Source organism: Phoxinus phoxinus, assembly GCF_949152265.1.
Source record: "Phoxinus phoxinus genome assembly, chromosome: 6".
Lineage (NCBI taxonomy): Eukaryota > Metazoa > Chordata > Actinopteri > Cypriniformes > Leuciscidae > Phoxinus > Phoxinus phoxinus.
In genome coordinates, this window is record NC_136881.1 from 16,514,874 (window position 1) to 16,539,377 (window position 24,504).

Sequence of the window (24,504 nt, forward strand, 5' to 3'; positions counted from 1 at the left end):
TTTGATGCTATCATTGTAGTGCCCCATGCACTCTCGTTCAAAAGGCAATCTTAAAAGTGGCGTTTCCATTCTAATTACCGGTATGCTTTTACACGAAAGTTTAACTCGGGTAGATTAACAAAAGGTTAAATTTTGGCAACAGTTACCCTTTAAGAGAGTGACTTGCCACCACCTTAATTTTATATTTAAAGTAGCATTTCATTTAAAATAAATCAAAAAATGTTTTTAAACATTAATCTCTGCATTATTTAAGCAGTTGTAATTGCATTATAAATTCATCTAAATAGATGCAGCTTCTGCGCGACTTCTGCATTGCAAAAATGGATACTGTTGATACTAATTTAATTTGATTGGTAACCTACAGTATAGTGTGTTATTATTCTAAATGAATGTATTGATTACATGTAAGAATCTGACAAAAGATGATGCCTAAGCAAACAAAAGTCATGATAAAGGTAAAATGCCACTGGAAATCAATTTAAGGTAGCAAATATCACACAGTACTGAAAAAGTTAATTTCGGTTACTGCTGTGAAGGAACCACCACACAGAATAAGTAGTATATGAAAAGCTTTGGGAGTCAGCTGTCCACCGCACAAAAACACACAATTATTGTTTTCGACAAAAACAATTTTTTTGCCAATATCGCACACCCCTTGTTGGGAAGTGAGAAAAATGGCAAGTTAAATATAGGTAATATTCAACTGCTTTAAAAAATATTGCTGCAATTTGCTAAAGTGCAAAAAATTGGGCGATTGATCGCGAAGCTGCTTCATTTTAGCCGTGGGAAAAAGTATTATTTACATAATTATAATTTATATAATTTACCTACATGTTATAGTGAATAATTCGGTTCAGGAATTATTACAAATATACGCAAAATTCACAATCCCATGCCAAAATTCAGGCCTAACCAACTATGCAGACACATTTCCATTACACAACAGGAAGAAACAGTGGTAGGAGGGACAGAAAGTTGGGTTCACTCCATATTGTCCCGTCTGTCTGAGAACAGATTTCCCTCTATCCAAGTAACAGCGAGGTGTTTGCATGTGATAGTTTCCTCCATGTAAATAGCCACTCCATCATTCTGGCTTCCAGTGTTCATTAATTAAAATGATTACCGAAGGCACAGAGCAGATCCAAGGAGCTCCTATCCTGTCAGTCTCTGAGAGAGCAGAGATACAGAGAGGATCAATCTGTCTGCAATACAACACCATGCCGGCCACTGCAATTAGTCAGCAGCTGGAAACGCATTCACAGCCTCCACTGCCGCCCAGACACTGTGACAATAGAGCCCTAATGAAGGCCAAGGAAGTGTGTGCGTGTGTGTAATTCAACCACTATCAATCCCAGCAGCCGAATCAGCTGCACATTCCACGCAGCAAGTGTTTTCACAGCATTAATGAATTATTCATCCATCCTCCCCATCCATCCATCCATCCCTCCTTCCAAATGGGGTTTCTAACAGGAATTACGACAGCGCCTTCTCAAGACAACGACAATTACAAAACACAATAGGCCTCTAGAACCGGGCACGTATCCGCGCCGCACGGGCGCAATTAGTAATTAGTACGCTCGTAAAACAACCATGACGGAAACAGACCCGTAAATGGCAGTGGGGACTTGAAATGTCTTATTGCATATGCTGAAAGCAACACTTGAGACCCAACGTGCTTAATGTAAACCACATTTGGCGAGAATTTAACACAAGCAGGGACTTTTATAAGCGCCTGTTAGGTGTAATTGAAGTCTTTCTTCTCACCCAGTACCAGAATAAGTGCTGGGTCGCTGGCTGTAAATCTGAACCGGTTTACCAACAGAGATGATGAACGGGGGGCTAATCGTAATGCAGTTTAATACAGATGGCGACCCATTGAGTTAATGAATAAGGGAAATAGAATGGAGAGCGAGCAGTAAACAGTGGGACAGAGAGAATCAACAGAGAAGAGGGTCATGTTTTATAATCTCCTCTTTAAAGCTTCAATTGCGCTCCTAAATTGTAGGTTTGCATAAAACAAGCCACACTTCAAGTCTACTTGACTCGAGGGAGGTGTCATAATAAACAAAGCATTTAATTGGGCCATGTGTTGAGAATTTCAGAGTGTGTGTGTGTGCGTGTGGGATTAATGAGGTGTTTTTTGGAAGTTGCTGAAACAGAGAGGCTGGCTTGTGCCGCCACACTTCAGAAAGGCATCAGTCTCACACTCCAGCAGCGTTATAAAAGCCTGCGAGGGTTTGCTGCAAACACAGGCTCTAAATTACACACAGGAACAAGTATACCCACATATGCCCACTCAAGAACAACAGGCTTGGAGGCTTGAAAATACTTTTTCAGCACATGGCTAACACACAACATTACCAGGTCTTTTTATGGTATTGTACACACACATCACATTCTTTGTTTGGAAACAGAGAGAATACACTATGTGTGTGTGTGTGTGTGTGTGTGTGTGTAGGTGTGTGTGTGTGTGTGTGTGTGTGTGTGTGTGTGTGTGTGTGTGTATATATATAAGATAATTCTTGGCAATATAATGATGCATAATAGTTACGTAGATTGAGTAGAGTCTTGATTGTAACAGAGGAAAAATAATAGAAAAAGAAAATAAACGAAGTGAAAGAAACAATGCATTCTTAGGGATAAAATTGACTCACAAAAATGGCATTAATTAAATGCTTGACAGTGAATAATGAAATTAGACTCCAGATCACCTTTCTATACATCCAGAAATTCTTCAAAACGTAATTTCTCTATGAGGTCCATGCTGCTTATCTTTACTGGAAAAGCATCCAGACGCTCGATAACAAAATGCTGCTTTTGTCAGAGTGCCTGTGAAAGTTTGACTGCACTCCTATGATGATATCACATTGTTCTTTTTTTGACAATAACAAATGATTGCCATCTATCAGCATGAAGAAAAAACACATCAATCACTAGTCTATTTGTACCTGTGTGGCCTGTTATGGGTTTAAACCCATTAAAAAATATTGAAAGCTGCCTCAAGATGCAAGATTATTTACATAAAGGGCAAAATGATCCTGCAAGAGTGATGATGGTTTCTTAACCATCTATCGGTTCAAAAGCAATACATATGTGCAGGCGTGTGTATTCTGGGCAGATATTACATTGGAGTTCATTTCTGGCATGGAGATTATGTAAATGGCAATGATGTGACCTTTAGCATAACAAACGGGCCAGATGGAGCACAAGTTTCATACATCACTCCAGCACGGGGCATTTTAGAGACAACTTGCAGTCATTTATAACCTTTTCCTGTGGATTAATGCAGTTACAGTCAGTGCGAACACATCTCTCTTTGTGCCTTTTTCATTAATGCCTGCAATTGCCACTGCTCAAATTGCTCTGTATCGCTGAGATTATTTCATACGATTTGCATAAGCCATGTGTTTATGAAAACTGAATGGATGAATTGAATATTTGTCATGCAGAAGAAGGGCAAGTGCAGGTCTCTCTGTCAAAGTACAGGCAATCGGTAGTTGTGTGGCCGCCTGGAGTCTCAAATTAAACTGAGAGAAGGAATCAGATTGACTGTGTCTGATTAAGGTGGCCATGTCTAAGCAGAGCAAGGGAAATCATCGGTGTTCCTGGGTGGCATTGATGTTGAATTTGTGCAGTGTATGCTAATGTCTCTTCTAAAGGTAGACAAGGTCAAGAGCAGCACATGATAATGATGACATCAGTGACGGAGCATCTGTGCTACATGTTAAGTGAGAACAAATGGCTTTTCCCCCCGCATTTTACTGGTTTGTATTTATTCATGTATTGCTTACTATTGTGGTCTTTTAATTTGCGTTTCATACATTCATCAGGCCCCAAGCTTCTTTCAACAATAATTTCCCCAGACCAACGAGGGAGTGATAATGAAACATTCAATTTACTACATTGCAAATGATTTAATACTAATGGTTCATTCAACAATTGTGGTGGCAATATGTATGTCTACAAAACAAATTAATTAGTTATATATTATTATACATCCAAACAGTTACCAGGTCCCATTGACTTCCATAGTAGGAAAAAAAAAATACTATGGAAGTCAATGGGACCTGGTAACTGTTTTGTTACTGACATTTTTCAAAATATCTTCCTTTGTGTTCAGCAGAAGAAAGAAATTAATACAGGTTTGAAACAACTTGAGGGTAGGGGTGTGCGATATTACGATTTTTGATCGTGGACGATTAAAATGTCTCCACGATCTGCTTTTGAAGAAATATCGTAGGATCGTCCATTTTATCAGTTTGCATTTCTGGCGCCTCCGTCTCAACATACTGTACAGCGCGACGTATATCCACATGAAATGCAGAGGAACGGGACACTGTAGTTCATAAAAATGAATTATTTGCATGTGCTTTAAAGCCTTGCCGGTTAAACATGTCGTTCGCTGCTGATGCGCTGTTCTAACGGGCGCTTTTCTGAACGCAAACACCTGACGCGCGCACATGCACTAAAAGCCTGTCTAACAGCGCCCGTTACTGAACTAAGTTATCTTTCGAGTCTTATTGCGCTAATACTGTCAAATACACACAAGGTTTTTTATAAACAAAGTTGGTTATGTCTAAAGTGAAAGAACAATAGAAAAAATGAAGAAAAAATCTGCTTGTCAAATGCGTGTAGACTCGTTGCGCGCAGATCTTAAAGTGACAGTAGCCCTAATAGTAAACATGCAGCCGCAATTGTCCTTAAAGGGACAGTTATCCAAAAATAAAAATTCTGTCATTATTTACTCACTCTCTAATGTTGTTCCAAACCTGTATTCATTTCTTTCTTGTGCTGAACACAAAAGAAGATATTTTGAGGAGTGTGGCTAACCGGGCGGTTGCTGGTCCCCATTGACTACCATAGTAAAAAAAAACTATTATGGAAGTCACTGGGGTACATCAACTGTTTGGTTACCCACATTCCTCCAAATAACTTTTATTTTCAACAGAAGAGGGAGACTTATTCGGGTTTAAAGCGGCTTGAGATAATTTAAATTTTTGGGAGAACTATCCCTGTTAATAAAACAACAAAATACAAAGAGCATCTCACTCACTCTTGACTGAGAACTTTAATAGTAGCTTTAATAAGAATCAATGTAAAATTTATACAGTGAAGTCGATGTTGTGTTTTATTTTCATATTTGTTCATTTAATTACTTTCTTCAATGCTGTTAAATACACCTGTAGCTGAAAAAATAAAGCACTGCTCATTTAATTTGTATATTAAGTTGTGTATGTGTATCTTTGTTCTTAATTTTTAATAACATAGACAATGACAAATATGTTTTATCTTCGCCACTTTGGCCTAAATGTCTGCCATTCTTTTTTATTTTATATTTTGTTACCTAAGGCTTTGTTTTTAAAATAGAGACATTAGTTTGGCTGTGATGCTCAGTCACTTGCGAAATAGTAAAACCAACATGAAAAGGAATCGTGATAAAATCGTGAATCGTGATTTTCCTGAAAAAAATCGTGATATGATATTTTTGCCATATCGCCCACAGTATATGATGACAGAATTTTCATTTTAAAGTGAACTATCCCTTTAATGTTAATTCAAACAACACAAGACAAAGAGAAAATCACTCACTGCTCTTGACTGAATAACTTTAGTAGCTTTAATAATGGTTTATACATGGAAGACTATGCACTGTTATTTTACATTTGATTACTTTATTCAATTTCTGTAGGTAGTTTTTCTTACCTGAATGCTGTTAGACATACTTGACAAACTTAAAGCACTGTTCATTTAAATTGTAATTTTGTCCTATTGTGTGTATTTGTTCTTATTTTTATTTACTGACTGATTTTATTTACAATATATTTAGTCGACTAAGACTAGATTAATGCAATTCAGATGACTAAAATAAGACTAAATGGCATTTTAATCAAAATTATATGACTAAAATAAACCACAATTTGCAGTAAAATAAACAATGAAGCTAACTGGTAGTATAACATACCATTCAAAGGTTTGGGGTCTTTCTGGAGGTCTTTCAAAAATACAGTACAACTAAAGTAATATTTTAAAATATTCTTACAATTTAAAATAATGTTTTTCTAGTTTTCTATTTTAATATATTTTAACATTAAAATATGTCATTTATTCATGATTTTAAAAAGCAAGAGTGAAGAACTCAGAAAACTGTAAAAGAAAAAAGAAAAAAAGAGTCAATGTCAGAGAAGGAGGGAATAAAAATGGGAGACTAGAGAGTGAAAGCAGAAAGAGAAAGAAAGTGAGAGAGAAATATATGGGTGAGATGGGTAACGGATGCCCCATCGTGCTCCAGGGCGGGAGTGAGAATTTTATGTGTCCCTCTTTCTGCTTTCGCTGCAAAAACAAACTGCTGGGTCACAAAGATAAAGGAGATTTTTTTGGTAAATGGTGAAAATGTTGAAATAAATGACCCGACTGGAGCTGCGTGTAATTACTGTGGCAGAGAGTAACAATCTATCACAGTGGTGAGGGGGTGACAGAGTGCTAAGGGGTTAGTCAAAGGAGATAGCCTCTGACTAACTACTGGACCCCAGCAATCGATACTTTCCTGATGTTGTTCCCGGGGAGAGAGCGAGACAGAAAGAAAGAGAGGGGGAGAAAAGGCCTTAAAAACTTCCCAAATGGCTTTTCATTCAAATATTGATCAGGGCCTCCTATCGTGACCTTGCTCTGTCACGGCAGTATACTTTCTTAAGGGCATTTGAAACTCATAAATCTGAGTTGTTACAGAGGAAAAGTGCACATGGTGCTGTGTGTAATGGCTCTAGCTGCAGCAGAGGCCCGTTCAGTACTTTATGTAGGGACATTCCATTATAAGGTCTCCTCAGAGATGAGGCTGATGGGAAGGGCTGAGGGACAGATTAGAGCCTTTGAGTGTCCAGCATCACTGTCTCAATGGCCAACAATTCTGGTCAATACACACAAGCATGCTGGCACAGCAGATTTTTTTTCACTCCTGAATATTTAATCGAAAAATATATTTTTCCTAAAATGAGTGGATGTCAAAGTATTATACAGTAATCATAAAATAGCCTGGACAATATTATCCGCACACTATATATTTAGTAGCACAACTTTTAGACGACAGATCTGTAATTAAGCGCTTCCTGTTGTTATGGTTATGTTATGTTTCGGTGTGTTTCCTGTGTTTGATTTAGTCATTAGATTCACCTGTTGCCCATCTATTAGCTCATTAGTTCAGTTTGTTAGCTCTGTGTATTTATACCCAAAGTTCTCCCTCATTCTCTGTCTGTTCTCGTCTATGTTGTGTTAGTGGATGTTTCCTGTCTGATCTCCAGAGTTTGTCATTAAATAACATTATTACTATTCTCCTTCGTCTTTGTGAGTTTTACACTACCAACCCGTGACAACTGTAGCTATCAATGACATTCCTAGATCTATCTACTGGCATTTAGTTTAGTCAAAGACTGATTAAGACAGTCCACTCATACATATATGAATGAGAGAAATACAAACTCTCCATATGGCAGCTATAAGAATGTAAGTCCTGCATTCCAATTTAAAATCACAATAGATTTTGGTCGTTCCCCATTCATGTAGATAAAGCCTGTACTTGCATGGCTGAAAATGGGCATTACAAATATGGTTGTCAAGCAAACTAATTTGCCTTAAAGCAGAGGCTGGTAACCTCGTGGAGGTGTATGCCACAAGTCTGCAATGCTGTACTTTCAGTTAATCACGTTGTCCCGCTGCACAATCTAGTGGATGACAGCTTGTTCTGCTGTATTTGTTTTTTAGAACAAGTAGTTGCCGTTATTATTATATTCAACTTAATATCAAGGGTCCCACTCCCTAATATTCCAAACACAAGGACAGTGATGTGCAAACTACCGCATTCAGTGGAGTGGGTCATATTGACCATTTCAAATCTAATTTAAACCTGAAAATAGACACATTATTAAAATGTAAAAAAAGTTCAAAACAAATATTACGAAAAATGAATCCAACATATTAAAGATTCTACACTATTTCTCTGTTACTAACTAAATCAATGTGTGTATCCTGTTATGCTTGGATAACATGGATTATCAGGTTTCAGCTATGACGTTTCTTATACATTACTTCAGATTTAAAAAAAGAAAATAGAGTGTGAATCATTTTCATATTAACATCAATTTTAATATTCATGAATATCCCAAAAATGATAGTAATTATAATCATTGAGAAGCACAAGACTTTGGACGTTCACAAAATGATGCTAAACGGCAGGGGCCGGATTCTCAAATCTTTGAAAGTTAAGCAATTCCTAAGAATGTTCCAAGTGCAATTCCTGAAAAGAATCATTAAGTAGTTCTCAAATATTTTCTTAAGAACATTTTTTTTAAATATATATATATATATTATTTTCATAAGAAGAAATTTACTGGTTTAGCGGTTATCTGATTGTATGGCGGTTCTTGCCGAAGACTAACTTATGAACTCCATAAGTAAACAAGAAAAACACCTAAAGGCCATCTTTTTGCACTGCCTGAAGATTAATAATAATAATAAGCATACACACTATTTTGTTTTTATTTTTATTTTTAATAATCATTGTTTCCATTATCGATCATTGCTGTCACTACAGAGTACTCTTGCACATCCCGAGGAATAGTAATATGTATAATACTGGTATGTAGCTAGTGTTATATTGTATATTGTTTTATAGTGTATTATAGTGTTAACTATTAATTTGAAACAACCCAATAAATTCATTAAACATCTTACCGGTACCTTCGTGGATTTAAGACAAGTTAGAGGTTATCCTACTGTAACTATTAAGAAGCCATTTATGATGATTTTAAAGAAGAATTTGTGTCTAAACAATCTTAAGGAAAAAAGATAAGAACAGTTAGGAGGAATTGTATTCTTAAGAATGTTTTGTGAATATGGCCCCAGTATGTATAACTAGCTTAACCAGCAAGAATAACTTTGTCACACTACTTGACCAAAAAAGATAATAGTGGTTGACTTGTCAGCTATACTGTATGATTCTCTGGTGAACTGCAATGACTAGATATAGCACTAACCAGCAGCGTAAAATAGCACTACTTCTTCATTTCCAGTGGAACACTGATGTGACTGCTGAACTCTGGGAATTCTGGAGTATGTGGAGTGTCATGCTAACATATGGACAACATCAGCGCTACGGGAGCCGTTAATATGTCCTTCTTTGACACTTTGTTACTATTTCTTACAGTCTGGGCCACTGTTGTGTATAAACAGTCAGAGCTAAATGTTTTCATTAGGACATATTTTAATCCATTTCCATAACGGAAAAGAGGAGAGCTAGCAGAAGCCATTTTCACATCATTTATGTGATATATCCCGAGGAATCTGTAGCTGTCAAACCTTTACATGCTCTCTGGAGATTTACAGATATACTGGGAAGACATTGCAAGCTGTCAAGCTCAAGGCATGGAAATGCATTGGCTTAGAAAAGCTCTGCATGTGAAAAACTTGCATGTGTTAAGAGTCGCACACAGATGATAGATATTCTACATGGCTAATCCATGTTTACAGCTAACATCTCAAATAAGAGGTTGTACGTCTAGGTGTATCATGCCAGTTTTGTTTGAAAGGGTTTCAGATTCCTTCGGAAGAAAGACTAATTTGTTTCCATCATAGATGAGCAAGGGAGGATAAGAAGGGGGAAAAGAGAGTGGAGCAGCTGCTCTCTCTCTCTCTATCTGGCCCACAGTCATGTGGGATGTTTGTACATGGCTTCTCAAGTGTTTATAGCCAAACCGAGCCATTAATGGTACTTGTTAAACAGCTTATGAAGAAATGTAAATAAAAGCAGGACATGTATATGTTATGACATACTGTAATCTGCTAAGCATTTTGCCTTATCTTTGCCAGGACCACGCAGGCCAAGTTGATAAAATCATTTATAGTTTGTCACCACCAGTCTCTGTAGATTATTTATTGTGGACAAGATACTGACATTGTCAAATTTTCTCATGATACTCTGAATTCCGCTTGTATAACTATATCATAATATAACTAATAATTTTCTGTGTTCAAGGAATAGATCACCTAAAAAATGTATTTCAGTAACCCTCAAGTTGTCAAACCCCCCATTTTCATCTTGCATGGAACACAACATTTTGAAGTATGCACCAGTTAATTTGGATGGATGGACGGACGGATGGATGGAAATATTTATGAACACTGCACAGCTTTATACATAAACTTTAAAACCACATCTTCAAGAACATGCATTGGTTCATAAAAACTGATCTGAGCCCTATGAACCCTGGTACACGCACTTACTCTTGTCTTGACTAAACGCAGTTGAAGAGAAAGTGATGGTCAGATAAAACTGAGGCCCTCACAGCTAAAAATTAAACTAACAGGGTACTCGAGATCACTCTGCTCTGATGTACACACACAGTCTATTACTACAAAGAACCAGTGCATTTAGCATCCATTTCCTTCTTTGTATAGCTCTGGTAACATTAGGAAGTAAACAGAGGAAATAATAAGACTTTACTGAGCATCCTGATCCGATCTTTGGAAGACAGGGCAAGAGGATAATCACAGTAAAATATACCCGGCAGCACTATTACTCTACTACAGCTGCATTAAGCATATACTGGTAAAGAGATTGCACTTCTAAAAGGCCCAATAAACCAGGACAAATGCAGTTGTAAAATGTTTGTACTCTTAGTGGGTGGGAACAAACAGTGTGTCATGCATTCGGGACCTAGATAGGGAGATATTATGGAAGATACATCATATGGGATGAAACCATGCTGCAGCTGTAGCATATGACATTGCAGCATGACATTCTGTACTTCATGTAAATCTATTTTAAATAATAATGATTATTATGCTTGCAGTTGCAACTTAAAAAAAGAAAGAAATGCTGAAAAGTCACAGCATCTGCAGTAAAATATACTTTCCTTTACACAGACATTAGAATGTTTACTGAAGTATCTTGTGACTCTGAAAGGTGGAGTAATAACTGCTGAAAATTCAGCGTTAACAACACAGGAATAAATTACAATAAAAAAAATGTATATTAAAAATGCCAACTAATCATTATGATCACAACTTGTAATAATTGTTTTAATTAGATTATTTTTATTTTTCATGCCTAAATTAATACATGATGTTAGCTAACTGCATAATTTGTACGGTCTTAGAACTGTACATTTTTGACACATGGACATGAATTCTTTGACACTGTCACTTCTGATAACAGATTACTATTAATTGTACTGTCGAAACGTGCATTTTCTGTAAAGCTGCTCGGAAACATGTATTGTGAAAAGCGCTGTACAAATAAATGTACATTGAATTGAAATTGTAATATATTTTACAATACTACTATTTTTTACTGTATTTTTAATCAAAATTAGAAAGCAAAAATACTTATTTTCAAAAAAGTCTTACCAAACCCAAAACTTTTGTGAATCATTTTGATTAATTCAAATCATTAATTGTAATATTTACTGAGAAAATCCTCTAAATTAACAATTTAAAGACATTATTCTGGCAAACTAGTTAAACATTGCAGAGTAGACATTGTAAAAAATTGCTTTAAAAGTAAATTGTGATTCAACTTCCAGGTAAAAAAACACCTACTAGCTGGGACCCAATCAGATTCCTGACCTCAACTCAATTGAGATGCTTTGGCATTTACACCAGGTGGAGGTTTGTGTCCAGTTGAAACAACCATTAAGTTAAAACATTAATTGTATATGGCATATATAACACAGTCTCGACTGTAACACAATAGTAATTAGAGATAACCCTGTTTAGAATAAAAGTCAATTCACCCAATATTTTGTAAACTGCACTGATTCTCCTCTCTTTTTAGCGTGTATCTTCTGTAAAATGAGATTCGTGGAAGAAAGCGAGAGCGCGGCGGCTACATGCGTGATGGCGTGTGGTGTGAGAGAGGTGACGGAGTGCTTGTGTAGTTTTGGCGAGTAGGACAGCAGGGTGCTTTCATAGCAGCCTGAGCATCATTAACCAGTAGGGATGATGTATGACATGCATTACCTACACCAAATGTGGTGACATTAATGAAGCATCTCAAACAGCACCAAATGAGAACCTAAGGTGTGTGTGTGTGTGTGTGTGTGTGTGTGTGTGTGTGTGTGTGTGTGTGTGTGTGTGTGTGTGTGTGTGTGTGTGTGAGAGAGAGAGTGTGTGAGAGCGAGAGCGAGAGCGAGAGCGAGAGAGAGAGAGAGAGAGAGAGAGAGAGAGAGAGAGAGAGAGAGAGAGAGAGAGAGAGAACCTGTATGATTAAAGGGGCAGTCACACTACACATTTCGTACGTTTGACTTCCATTCATAAGCATGGAAATGCGTCAGACCGGAAACACAAGCGAATTGGAAAAGTTTCACATTTCACTGCATTCCAAAGCTCAAGTTTGGTGAACTCTGACCTGCGAATTCGCATCACGCGAAGAATTAAAAGCTGAATTAAAAGAACGACATTTTGCAGTTTAGTCGAGTAGATTGTACATTTTAAGTGTATTACTATTATATGTTGAATTCATGTTTATAAAAAATTATGTTTTTCAAAGCAGCTTTACAGTGATAAAAGCAAATGAATGCAACAAAGATAGTTTTGGCTGTACAGCAGCTCTAGAAGAAAGTCATTGTCTAGTTTAAGTAAGTTTTTAATTCATTCATTTCTGTTGTAAAAATCTTTACAATCTTTACACGACACCGTTTTCAACTGAAAACAGAAAACTTGTAATGCGTTCTGGGTGTTACGACCGCTGTTGTGTCCAAATAAATTTTGCATGCTCAAAGTCTAGTTTGACCACGGCTTGAGGGGGCAGAATCATGTTGCATGTGATAGAATTCAGCACTCCCATGAGAACATGATTATTTGTGTTCATGGGACAGAGAGAATGAGGAAGATAAGTATCATTTTCCTTAATATTATATATTTAATATAGTGGTCCTCAAATGGTTTTGTTTAAGGACTCAAAATTTGGGATCCAAGTGTTGGCCCAACACACTACCTTTTTTTTCCATACAAAACGTCAGAATAAAAAAGTATTAATATATTAATGAATGAACCGCATAGGTCAAACTATATGCCAAATTACTAACATTTACCAAATGACAGCTACATTTGGTGATAGAAACCAATAGAGTTTAATAGTCCTTAACATCAAGAATAAAACTAGAAATGGCCCAATCCTGTTATTAGTTCTAGTGTTACAGATTAAATTAAGGTTTGAACTAATGGCGCTTTTCCACTGTATGGTACGGTATGGCTCGCTTTAAATGTTACCACCTCTGTTGAGGTTCCAAGCGTACCGTACCGATACTAAAATGTGACGTGAAAACACTGCAGATCACTGATTGGTCAGACAGAATCATCACTACCAGCGTCATTGTATTTGCGACATGAGACATAAACCCGCTAGGTTTAAATAGCCAGTAAAATCCACCGCTGTAGCACCTGTTTTTAAACTACTTGCTTGACTTGCTTGAAGAAAAAAGAAAAGAAAAAAAACTTCCAAAAAAGAAATAGCTGAATCGTGGTCAGTGGACGAAGTGCAGACGTTCCTCTCGTTGGTTGCAGAGGAGCGGATAAACTAACGATCAGTCTATAATCCCACCCACTTTGAAGCGGTACTAACTGCAGTGGAAAAGCAAACCGAGCTAAAGCTGTGCCGAGGCGAACCATACTGAGCCATACCATGCAGTGGAAAAGCAGCATAAGAAAGATGCTGAATAACTTTCTTTGTTTTGGACAAAATAACATATGATATAACATTTTTGTATAACAAAACATTTTTGAATAACAAAAATGTCTTGGATGTTAAAAATGTGTGTTCAAATACCTTACCTAAAAATATATAAATAGCCACACAGTTTGCCATTTTACCTAGAGTATATCTGCTGAGCAAACAAGCCTTTGTGAGCATGTTACAGTGCCCATGTGTTCCTCTGCTCCTGATGGGCTAGGCATGAAATGACAAAGCACAGGATAAAATAGTAATGCTAATATTGATAGTTTGTCCATTACAGGTCAGCTAACTGTCCTCCAGAACAGTTACAAAGCTGTTAGTTTCGATTTCACAAGGCCGATCAATACGTGGGCATACTGTTTCAATTTTGCCTCCATTGATTTTCTCTATAACACCACAACCCTGCCGCATTCATCTCTTTGAAAGAAGGGAAGATTTGATTTACTGAAGAAAAATTGGAGCGCACATCACAAAGGTTTCTGCCGGCGTGGGCTCCTGACACAGAAAAGATGGATGTCCCCAGGCAGGGGTGCCTCCAGCCCCGAGGAGCTCCATTAGAGATCACTGGAGCTGCTGCTGGAAATGACTCGCATTAGAGGAGGAGAGAGAAAGAATGAGAGCGAGAGAGAGGGTGTGATGGTGGGAAAAGATGAGAAAGGAAAGTGAGAAAGAAAAGAGAGTGAAAGAAAAAAGAGAATAAGCAGGAATCTCAAAAACAACTGCCGCTTTTTAAAAATTATGAATTATTCTTTTTTTCAAATGCTCAGTAAATGTGGCACAAAATAGATGAGGTTTTGTATTCTATATGACGTTCCCCATTTGTGCAACCCACATATTTAATGTGTACAATGTAAAATTGTTGAGGTTGTTATCTTCAGGCAAAATGTATCAAATTTAAATAAATGAAATATTGGGGTGCAAATGTTGGTTTGTCTATACTGACCCACTTATCTTTACTATAAAGTAAATAAAAATAATATTCGTACAATAACTTTATAACAGGGTTGAAAAGTTTGAGTTTGATGAATGCAGAAAACACCACAATTTGTAAAAACTATGAAAATGATGCTACTTCTTGGTTGCATTAATGTTAATAAAAATCATAAAAAAATGTAATGGATAATGCTGTAACATGATTGTACACAGCTAAACCATGCATTCTTTAATTGTTTGCTGAAAAAAAGAGACACCTAAGTTTACCGTATTTGTTGAAAAGTGTCACTATTAAACCGTAGATTGTGCTTCATATCTGTGAGTTTGTGATAAACACTGCAGAAATGTTCCCTTCCTTCACGCTGTCTACTCTGTATTTCATTTGCTTCTATCTTCCTCATCTTCTCCCTGACAGTGTTTGAGGGCGTGGAACTGCTCTGAGCGCAGTAGCAGAGTGAATTTCCATGCTACATTAGTCCTACTATCAGAATGCAATGAAGGAGAATATGAGAGGAAGACTCATCTGTCCTGCGAGACTCCCCACTCCCACTCCTCCTCCTCTTCCTCCTCTCGATCATCTCTCTTTCGGCCAGCCACTTTACTGGTGTGTCATCTACATGAGAGATCATCTGTCTTTTGACCCAAATAAACATGACCACAAGAAAAAGAAAAAAAAAAGAGGGAGAGAGAGAGAGCGGAATGACAGGCGGCCAAAAGAAAGAAAAAAAATGAATGCTGTCAGCAGCCTCATTTGTGGGCACCGTGTTCATTTTGTCTGGTTTTGGCAGACGCTAGCGCCACATGTTCACCTGCGTCACCAGACAAGAGGGTGGTAATAGATGGACAGGTGGATGCAGCTGTCTGTCAATCTGAGATCCAATCAAAAAAGAAGAACCATGGACAGTGCAGAATGGGACCGTCCCAGATCAGCAAGTGGAATTTATGTGTGTGTGTGTTGGTATATATGTGCCTATTCCTTTGTTTGCCGAAGTGCAAAGCCCCATGGACCTCTCTGACAATGCCTCCACGAACGAGAGAGGGAGGGAGGGAGGACGAGAGGAATGAGAGCAGGAGAGAGAGAAAATCACCTAACACCTCAACTCTCCAGAGGACGGGGCTGCTGTAAGCTGGATATTAAGACACAAATTGCATTCAGGCGGGTCAGTAGGTGTCAGATGATATTAGATGCCTGCCATGAGGAAACAACAACTACCATCAGCCAGGGAGGAAAATAATATTTTCATTTTCAGCCTTTTATTGAATGGAAACTTTGGGGAATACGTCTTTATAGGGGGGAGCTAGCGGGCTTGCAAATTTAACACTCCCAACAAAAGAGTGTAATCATGGCAGCTGAGTGCCCTTTGAGGGATCTGATTTCATTTTCATGAAGGTGAAAAACAAGATTTCGCTCTGTGTGTGTGTGTGTCTCAACGCTTCAATGCTGTTGTTTTCTTTTGATATCTATAACAGTGAAAGTGTGTCATTTCTAATGGTTTTACAGAAAAACCAATACAAACAAGTGGCAATCTCTAAATATGGTCAACTTTGGTGTCCCATTACTTTAAAAAAGCATTTAGAAGCACACATCCTATGGCTTTATTGTAGGGAACTAATTCATAATATACTCTAGCAGAATAGCATCTCAATTTGGCCTGTTCTTCTAAGGTCTTTATGTTCTTGACATCCTGAATCCAACAACTAATATTCCACAGCATCATCATTTCGACACAATCTGTGGAAATGATATTTAATTTATTTGTTGTAAAAATTTGGAAAAAGTTTATTTATCTTGCATATAAGGTTTTTTTTGTTGCAAAAACTAAACAGAAATTAACATCTGCTTTGAAATGCTAGCTCCCCCCACCAAGTAATTGTTTAATGTATACTAATTTTGCAACGCTGTTATCCATTGCAGGTTTTTTTTTTTACATTGTGTAATTCTGGTGATTATTCAATGTTTATCACAATAAATATTTAATAGTTTTAATCACAAATTTTGTGGTAATTTAAAAAGTGAATTACTCCCTCCCACCTTTAGAAACCATGATAGGAACCGGAAATTAACCAAATATAGACGTGCAGCTGCAAGTTGCATTGTGTGTGTGTGTGTCCCTTCTTTTACTTCCAGATGTTGTTCTCTCTTCTGTAGTTACCGATCCCCAGCTCTCCAGCATTTTTGCCCATGACCTTCTGGGTAATTGAGCAGAAGTATTGATGTAACAGCAGGGTCTGATTGTGATTTATTAAACACACTCCGAGACTGTGCCAGCGTCACCATGCGCCCATCGCATGCTATTACAAAAGTCATCAATAGCCAAGCTACATAAAGGCTAGTAATGGGGAGAGAGCCAAGAGAGAGAACAGAGCACTCTGCCATTATATGACTGCAGAATAGTGAGGAAAGGAGAGAGAGAGAGAGAGAGAGAGAGAGAGAGAGAGAGAGAGAGAGAGAGAGAGAGAGAGAGAGAGAGAACGGAATCTCAGTACAACAAACCCCAGACAGGTCTCCAAATCTCCAGAGAACACATTTTGTTAGGAACACAAAGGACAAAAAAAAAAAAAGAAAGAAAGAAATTGACCTACAGAGCCAATGAGCTTCTCAGGCAGCAAACTGGATTAGAGAGAACCAGTGCATGTCGGCATCATTAACGGATATTTCTGTGTTTACAGAAATAAATATGGCTCCTTATGTTTCCTTCAGTAATGGCCAGGTAAAATACGCTGGCTTTCATCCCATTCCAACAGCAATGCATCATACACAGAAACTGAAGCAATAAGACATAACCCAGGCTCAGAACCATGACTGTAGGACTCCATTAGAGCCCATAATGGGCGGAAACATACCGTAGGTTTAGCTTATCATGAGAGAGGTAAATACTACAAGGTATAATGATTATGGATGATTTGGTGTGGGGTACAGTAGGAATAAACAGAAGTGAGCTGACAAAAAAAGGAAAGGAAGACGACACGCCCATCACTATAGACAGACCAAAGTCTGTTCAATGACTGTTTGGTGCATGCACAAAAAATGATGTGATACCTTAACGCTGGTTGATACCCGTTATAAAACGAGAAAAGTAGTAGCAGTTGTTTTTTGGATTCCGTAAAAAAGTCTGCATGAATAGCAAATTAACAGCACGTTCTTTTAGTGAGCTTCTGTATCGTTATGTTCTGCTTTCCTACAGTCAATTTGAGTGTGATTTATTGGCCAAAAAGAGACAACAAAACATAAACAAAGTTAAAGATGACTATGTCTTATAGCACTATTTATTTATTTAATAAAATGTTGTATAGATATCATAATAATATCATTAGTGTGAATTATTTTAAACATGATAATTGCATAGTGAAAATCTGATATAAAGTTCCGATAAGGAAGTCAGTCTGGTTGGAAAGTCATGTTAATCAGTTTGATATAAATATGCTTTTGAGGAAAAACTAAATCACTAGGTCATTGGTGGTCTACATTGGTAATGTATTTCAGATAATCCCACCCCGAAACCCCAGGTAAAAAACTGTTTGGTTGATGTGACAAGTGTCCTTGTCCATAATAAGCTGTAACGACTTGCAACTAATAGTCAAGCTATACAAGTCTAGTTTCATATACTTCTGTAGAATTACAAGTGTAATTTTGAGATAATGAAGAGTAAGGTTGAGAATAAATATATATAAATAAAGTGTGGGAAGTTTAAACATCCAAAGTGCGCGCACAGAAAGCCACGTCTCAGACATTGTGAATACTCTTCTCTCTACTTCAATCCTCAAAAAGATTATGGAGGAGGAAATGGTTGGGGAGACGCGGGGAGCAAGGATTATGTGTTCTGCAAAGAGAGTTGGAGGTAAATAAATTATTTTGTAATGTACTGCTAATCAAGCAAAGGATTGTGCTTTGTTTCTGTTTGATATAATTGTAAAGCTGATATTTCTTGCTGATATTCTGGTCTATAACTCCTCCCCAAACTTGCCCTGTATCTTGCTCTCTCATTGGCTGTAGGTCATGACCGATGTAATTTTCAGTCAGAACACACATTTCGCACAGCAGGATTTTGAATCACAGACAGGTCCAGATATTCACCATGGCAAATATCTCACGGGTGTCGGTGACGTATCATCGATTCTCTAAGATTGCATCTTTGATAATGTACACTGTGTGATTGTCACTCGCGTGAACATCTGTCGGCGAGTGAAAATCGGGGCTTAAATCGTGCAGCGTGAACATAGCATTAAGTGAATGTAAACTAAACAGTTAGGAAAGAAAACGCAAGAGTACAGTATCAGTATATTGAATCCGTGCATTATTCTTAAAGTGACTGTGAATTTTGAAATTTTGGTGTCATAACTTTCATGGTCGGTAAAAAAATATGTGGCAAAAAGATAGTTTTAGGCCCTGTATATACAGTACATTCACAACTTTAGTCTTCTTTATCTCAAAAATGAAGTAAACGCTATAGTGTCATCAAAGCTGTTAAAAGACAATTTGGTTCATCAAAAGTTAAATGACTGAGATTGTACCTGAAAGCAGAGCAGCCCCAAGCCCCGTGCTTGTCTGTGAGGATGTTTACAATCTTCTGTATGAGCTGGGTGGACGTGACGTGATCCCGGTACTTGGCGGCCCTGATCAGGTGATCGCACATCTTCTCCTCATCACGTTTCTCAGCGGCATACTGAGCAGATTGAGACTGCAAACAGAAGAAAACAGCCCTTGTGAGTCATCACGCTCTTATATGCATTCATTCTTTTTATCAATGACATATTAAACCTTTAATTCAAATTATGTATCCTTCTTTAAAAGCTAATATACATAACATTTACAGAATAATACCCATCACATACAAACATTCAAAAGTTACTTGGAGGCACAAGTGTACCCCTGTGCTACATTTACCTGAGAAGAACACTGTCCATCTGACCGGGTGTAGAAAACAAAGCGCACTACATCATTAGTGTGTGTTGACGCCTGAGTGTGTGAACACGGTGTGTGTGTGTGTGTGTGTGTGTGTGTGTGTGTGTGTGTGTATTCCATACACACAGGAAACAAATGGAACTCTGGGTCATTTCCAGCCTGTTGTCACAGTGATTAATAACACTGGACATGTATTTGCTAATGCCTTTGGGCTACGCTAAAAAATGTAGAAACTACCCATAATACACGAGGAGACATTTTTCTTTGTCAGAATTTGTTATCAGAAAACCCTTTGAACTCAAATGCAATCCTTAAACAAAGCACCTCACACTGGACATATCACGTTGATAAAACTTAAATTCTGTTTTATCTCTTCCTAGCAAAGTAGAAGAGTAAATGAATAAGCCGCCCTTTGTGAAAACCAATGTCCCAATCAGAATCAATAAATCACGAGATCAGCAACAAAGCTGGTGAGATGCTGGTACAAATTAAACCCAGAATAAACGAAAACAGCCCACAAAGCACAAAACAACACAGCTTCATTTTTTCCTCCATGCCTCTTATCTGATTCTGATGCAACGTCTAGCAAACAGCAATCAAGCGGAAAGGTTACAGCACCCACTAGAGCTTGTTTTAATGTAATTCCCTTTGCTTCATCCATTGCGTGTTATGGCCCTAAATTAAATTAGCCTTGGACAGCACCCATCTCAGACAACAAATACAGTAAAGGCAGCGGTCTGGTGTGGCAGCGGCGGCAGACGCAGAAGCCTGCCTCGGCAAAGTTAGCGGTAAACGCTCCAAAGTGCCTTCTAATGGGCCCTCCTCTCCAATTTGAGCATCGACTCTTCATGTATGACAGAAAATCCATAGAGATAAATCACATTAGGGAGGCTTCCCTCTCCTAATTATCAATCTGTGTCTCATTTCGCTGTTCTTAACTCTGCAGTGACCTTAAAGCCACGAGAAGAGGATGGCGGCATAAAAGAGAGATAAAAGGTAAAGGGTGAATGTTTAAATGTGAACCTATTTGGATGTCTGGCGTAACAAAAGAGCGTGAATAAAATAACGGAAAGAAAGACAGCGATTTGTCTCTGCTCAGCATAGAAGGTCACGTCTGGGTAAGAAATGGAAAATTCTAGATCGGTAACATTCGTTTTGATGAAAGAATGGAGGAAAAAAATAAGAATAAGAGTGCAATATAAAGCATGTTTTGAACACAATAACAAGTGCACAGAGATTATGAATGACTATTATGCAACTGAGGACTGTTTTAAATATTATAATTGTAATATTATTTTTATGAGACATTCTTAAATTGAATCTCTGAAGCACGTGTGAAATTTGTAGTATTAGTCGAAATAAAAGTTTATCTAAATGTGCTTTCTGAGCCTTATTAGAATATCAGAGACAAAAAAGAGCAATCATCCATATTTTTTCAGTGTTGCCTTCAACTAGTGATTAACACATTATTAATTAGCTGTCATGAGTTCAAACACTTTGGCATAAACAGGCACTTTATCAACTAGTGTCAACGGCACCAAATCCCTGAGCTCCATAATGGGCTTTGTAATTTTCATGAACTTCCTGACAAATGGTTTCCTTGCAGCTGAAATTACAGGCTGAATTATAGGAAACATTCAGGTGAAATACATAGCGGCGACATTATCATCACGTTTGGGGCTGTAATTCTGTAGTGACATCATAAGACTTTGGAAACCCTACAAGGTGAACTTAATTCAAAGGGTCTTGCACATGTTTGGCACTCCACTGAAGGGGGAACCACAATCTCCAGTCAGAGTGCAGTTGAAGTACAAACCATAGCGGCAGAAACAAAACCATGAAAGTAATGTGTTTATGACTTCAGACAGAGTAATAATCCACATCTCCAAATGTTCTGTGTTCTGGGGAACTGAATCGGACAGGGTCAGCACTCATTTCCTTCAATGGACTACACCCACGACATACCCATTAGAGCCCTATTATTACAAAGAAAAAACGGTATCGTCTACAATAGTCTTAAACTATTTAGTCAGCATTACAATAAAGGTCAAAATAAAATGCATACATGCATTTTTTGAGTGTAACAAAAGTAAGCCACTGATTATATTATAAAATCATATATAATATGATCAATTATTTAAATGAATTTAGTACAAATATAAAAAAATAGATTTTTAATTAAAAATTGTATAATTAAATGTAACAATTATGTTTAACAGTTGTTGTTTTTCTGATCGGTGTGATATTTTTGAACTTACACCCACACAAGTCATTATACAGTAGCAGATAATCTATTTACTGGTATATCATGGGTGATTTATTATTAAAATCAATCCTGGTCATTACATTTAACAAAAATAGTAATTTAAGTTTACTTGCATGTTAAATTTGAAATTATAATCGTAGGTATAATCGAGGAAGCTCAACTTTTACAAGTAGGGAATTGCCCCTCATGTCTTCTGAGAAAAGCTCATTGGTTTCTGAAATCTTCTGAATGTGTAGGATGCTGCATCTATGGCAATAAGTGACGGTATAAAGTCCAGGCCTATAGTGGTATAGTCCAGCGAAACAAAAATCACTCTTAAATAATCTCTTCTATTCAGAATTTATAGCTAACCAAAGCACAATGAAATAATGACGACTCCACTATTTGCCAATGTAAGCAGATCCCAGCATTTCTCTGTAACAACATATGTACAATCATGGACGGCAGACTTACACTGTTCTCCCTAAACAGGTTAGCAAGGTTAAACAAAATAATCATCATCTGCCAGGGACCAGAACTCATTATGTTCCATCAGCCCCCGTGTATGTGAATTAGTTAGTGTGACACAACATGGCCAGGCGTGCATGTAAGTCCACACATTACATTCACTGTGAAGGGTTTGCGGTGTTCTTCGAGAGCGAGTCTAAGCAGTGAAAACAGTGGGGATCTTGTTAAACTGCTTGATTTGCACTCTGTTGACAGTGAAGTACACAGCACCGTGGCTATCATCTTTCTCTCCTCGCCAGTCCCTCCCTCAGGGTTTCATTTACACCAGGAAACTGTCCTACTGATGCCTCTGTCCTTGCAGCATCTGAGGGAATGCAAATACAGTGCGGAGGATATGCACGCATCGTTCAGAGAAACAAAATGAAAAATGAAGAAAAAAAAGTGCGTATACCATGTCATTCGACCAATCAAATCCGAGAGATTTTCATTGCACTTGATCTTTTGACCCATTTTCTTTGAGAATTTTAAGTCACCACATAAAAATTGTAGCCAGGGGAATTCAGACAAAAGCAAGCCAGGAAAGCAAAAAGTGACAACCATGAAAAATGAAGGCTTAAAAGTACAATAGCGAACTAAAGTCACAGAATGACAAAGGCTGACAGGCACTTCAATTCCGGAGCGATACTGCTGTCAGCCAACGCCTCTCTGTATTGATTTCCCTCCATCCCTTGTTCCCTCGGCGATAGATGGAGCAGGAATCTAGTGTGAAGCAACTATAGAGAGAGAGAGAACAAATGTTGCCACCACCACCCCCTCCTTTTCCAGAGTCAGGGTGACCATCAAGGTTAACACAGGTGCAACAACTTATCAAAGTATCTCTGGCTTCTCTCTTCCCCTTTTCTCCTTCCTTCATTTCGTGCTTTTAATGGACTAGTCACAATGCGTGGATGGCAGATTCTTCATCTTTCCTCCCACCCCCTCTCAAAAAAAAAAAAGCATTTCTTTGGTTCCATTACTCTACACGGGCCACGGGCAGCTGACTCCAGCAACTTCAAGGTCACGCCGTGTGAGAAATTGTAGGAATTAACTGTCCTTTTGAGGTGAAAAATAGTCAAATGAAGGAGATGTGCGGCGAGTGAAAAATGAACATGTCTGCTGGCAGTCGACAAGGAGCAGGTGTGGATGAATGTGAATACAGGATAATGTTTTTACTTCTGGTAAATAAAGGAAATGCATATGTTCCTGAACCCATTGAACAACAGACTATAAACAGAGTGCCACTGTTGGGAAGGTGATAACAGGTCAAATAAACAGTCTGAAATTATATCTTCACAAGCATGAAAAAATGTATATAAATTAACATTATTAGTAAGATTTGGGATTTTGCTCATACAAGAAAAATGTGTTTAAAGAAAGGCAACAAATTAATTATTGAGAGTTTGCGTTGAATTAAATACCATATACAGCTTCTTGTGTAACCAAAACACCAACAATATCCAGGAGAAAATACTTTTATAATTCATAATACTGGACTTTTAATTATAAACAAGCTTGAAATAAACAGTAACTCTTATTTTGAAATGACTTAAATACTTCCAGTTGCTAATTCAAACAGACGAGGGAGATAAAATACGCACCCTTACAACCATCTGCAACATTGTAATGCAACATTACAAAATATACTCTGTGAAGTAAATATTGTCACAATTCATTAACAGTAGATCATAAGCAATCACTTGGAATAAGTGTGCAATATTCATTGATTGTGAACTGCTCCAAAACTGTGAGCCTGTAGAAAGTGCAACAACACTTTAATTTGAACTTGTTTTTAATTTGAACTTGCAGTGCTCACATTTATTTAAATCAAAGTCATCTGAATTTTAATAATCACATTAGGCTGCATTACGATTCCTTTTTTTGTCCACAAATTTAAGACCTCTTAAAATGAGAGTCTGTGAGATACCAGTTAAGATATTTAAGACTGTTTATGACCTTGAAATTTGATCAAACTGAACTGTCTGAATTATCTTTTCTCAGCAAATATTGATTAATCGATCAATCAAACTGCATATCAATTAATTAATTCGATTAGAAATTCTGTGTGTCTAAGCCCTCAGTGTTCTCAGTGTGAGTGTAGTGAGAACAACTGGAAGCAGAAGGGCTCAATTCATGAGAGTGTCATACACGACATACAGTATAATGACCTGCTGCACTGCTATCACCTGGGGAATT

General features: G+C 37.6%; 1 protein-coding gene across 5 annotated transcripts in view; it reads right to left on the reverse strand.

The window, feature by feature from the left end:
* Nucleotides 1–24,504, reverse strand: part of lrba (LPS-responsive vesicle trafficking, beach and anchor containing) — a 247,341-nt gene that overhangs the window by 98,518 nt on the left and 124,319 nt on the right. For all 5 annotated transcript variants that reach the window (XM_079615242.1, XM_079615243.1, XM_079615241.1 and 2 more), the window contains exon 36: nt 19,169–19,335. In XM_079615242.1, coding sequence (XP_079471368.1) covers nt 19,169–19,335 — 167 coding nt within the window. The remainder of the gene's footprint in view (nt 1–19,168; nt 19,336–24,504) is intronic.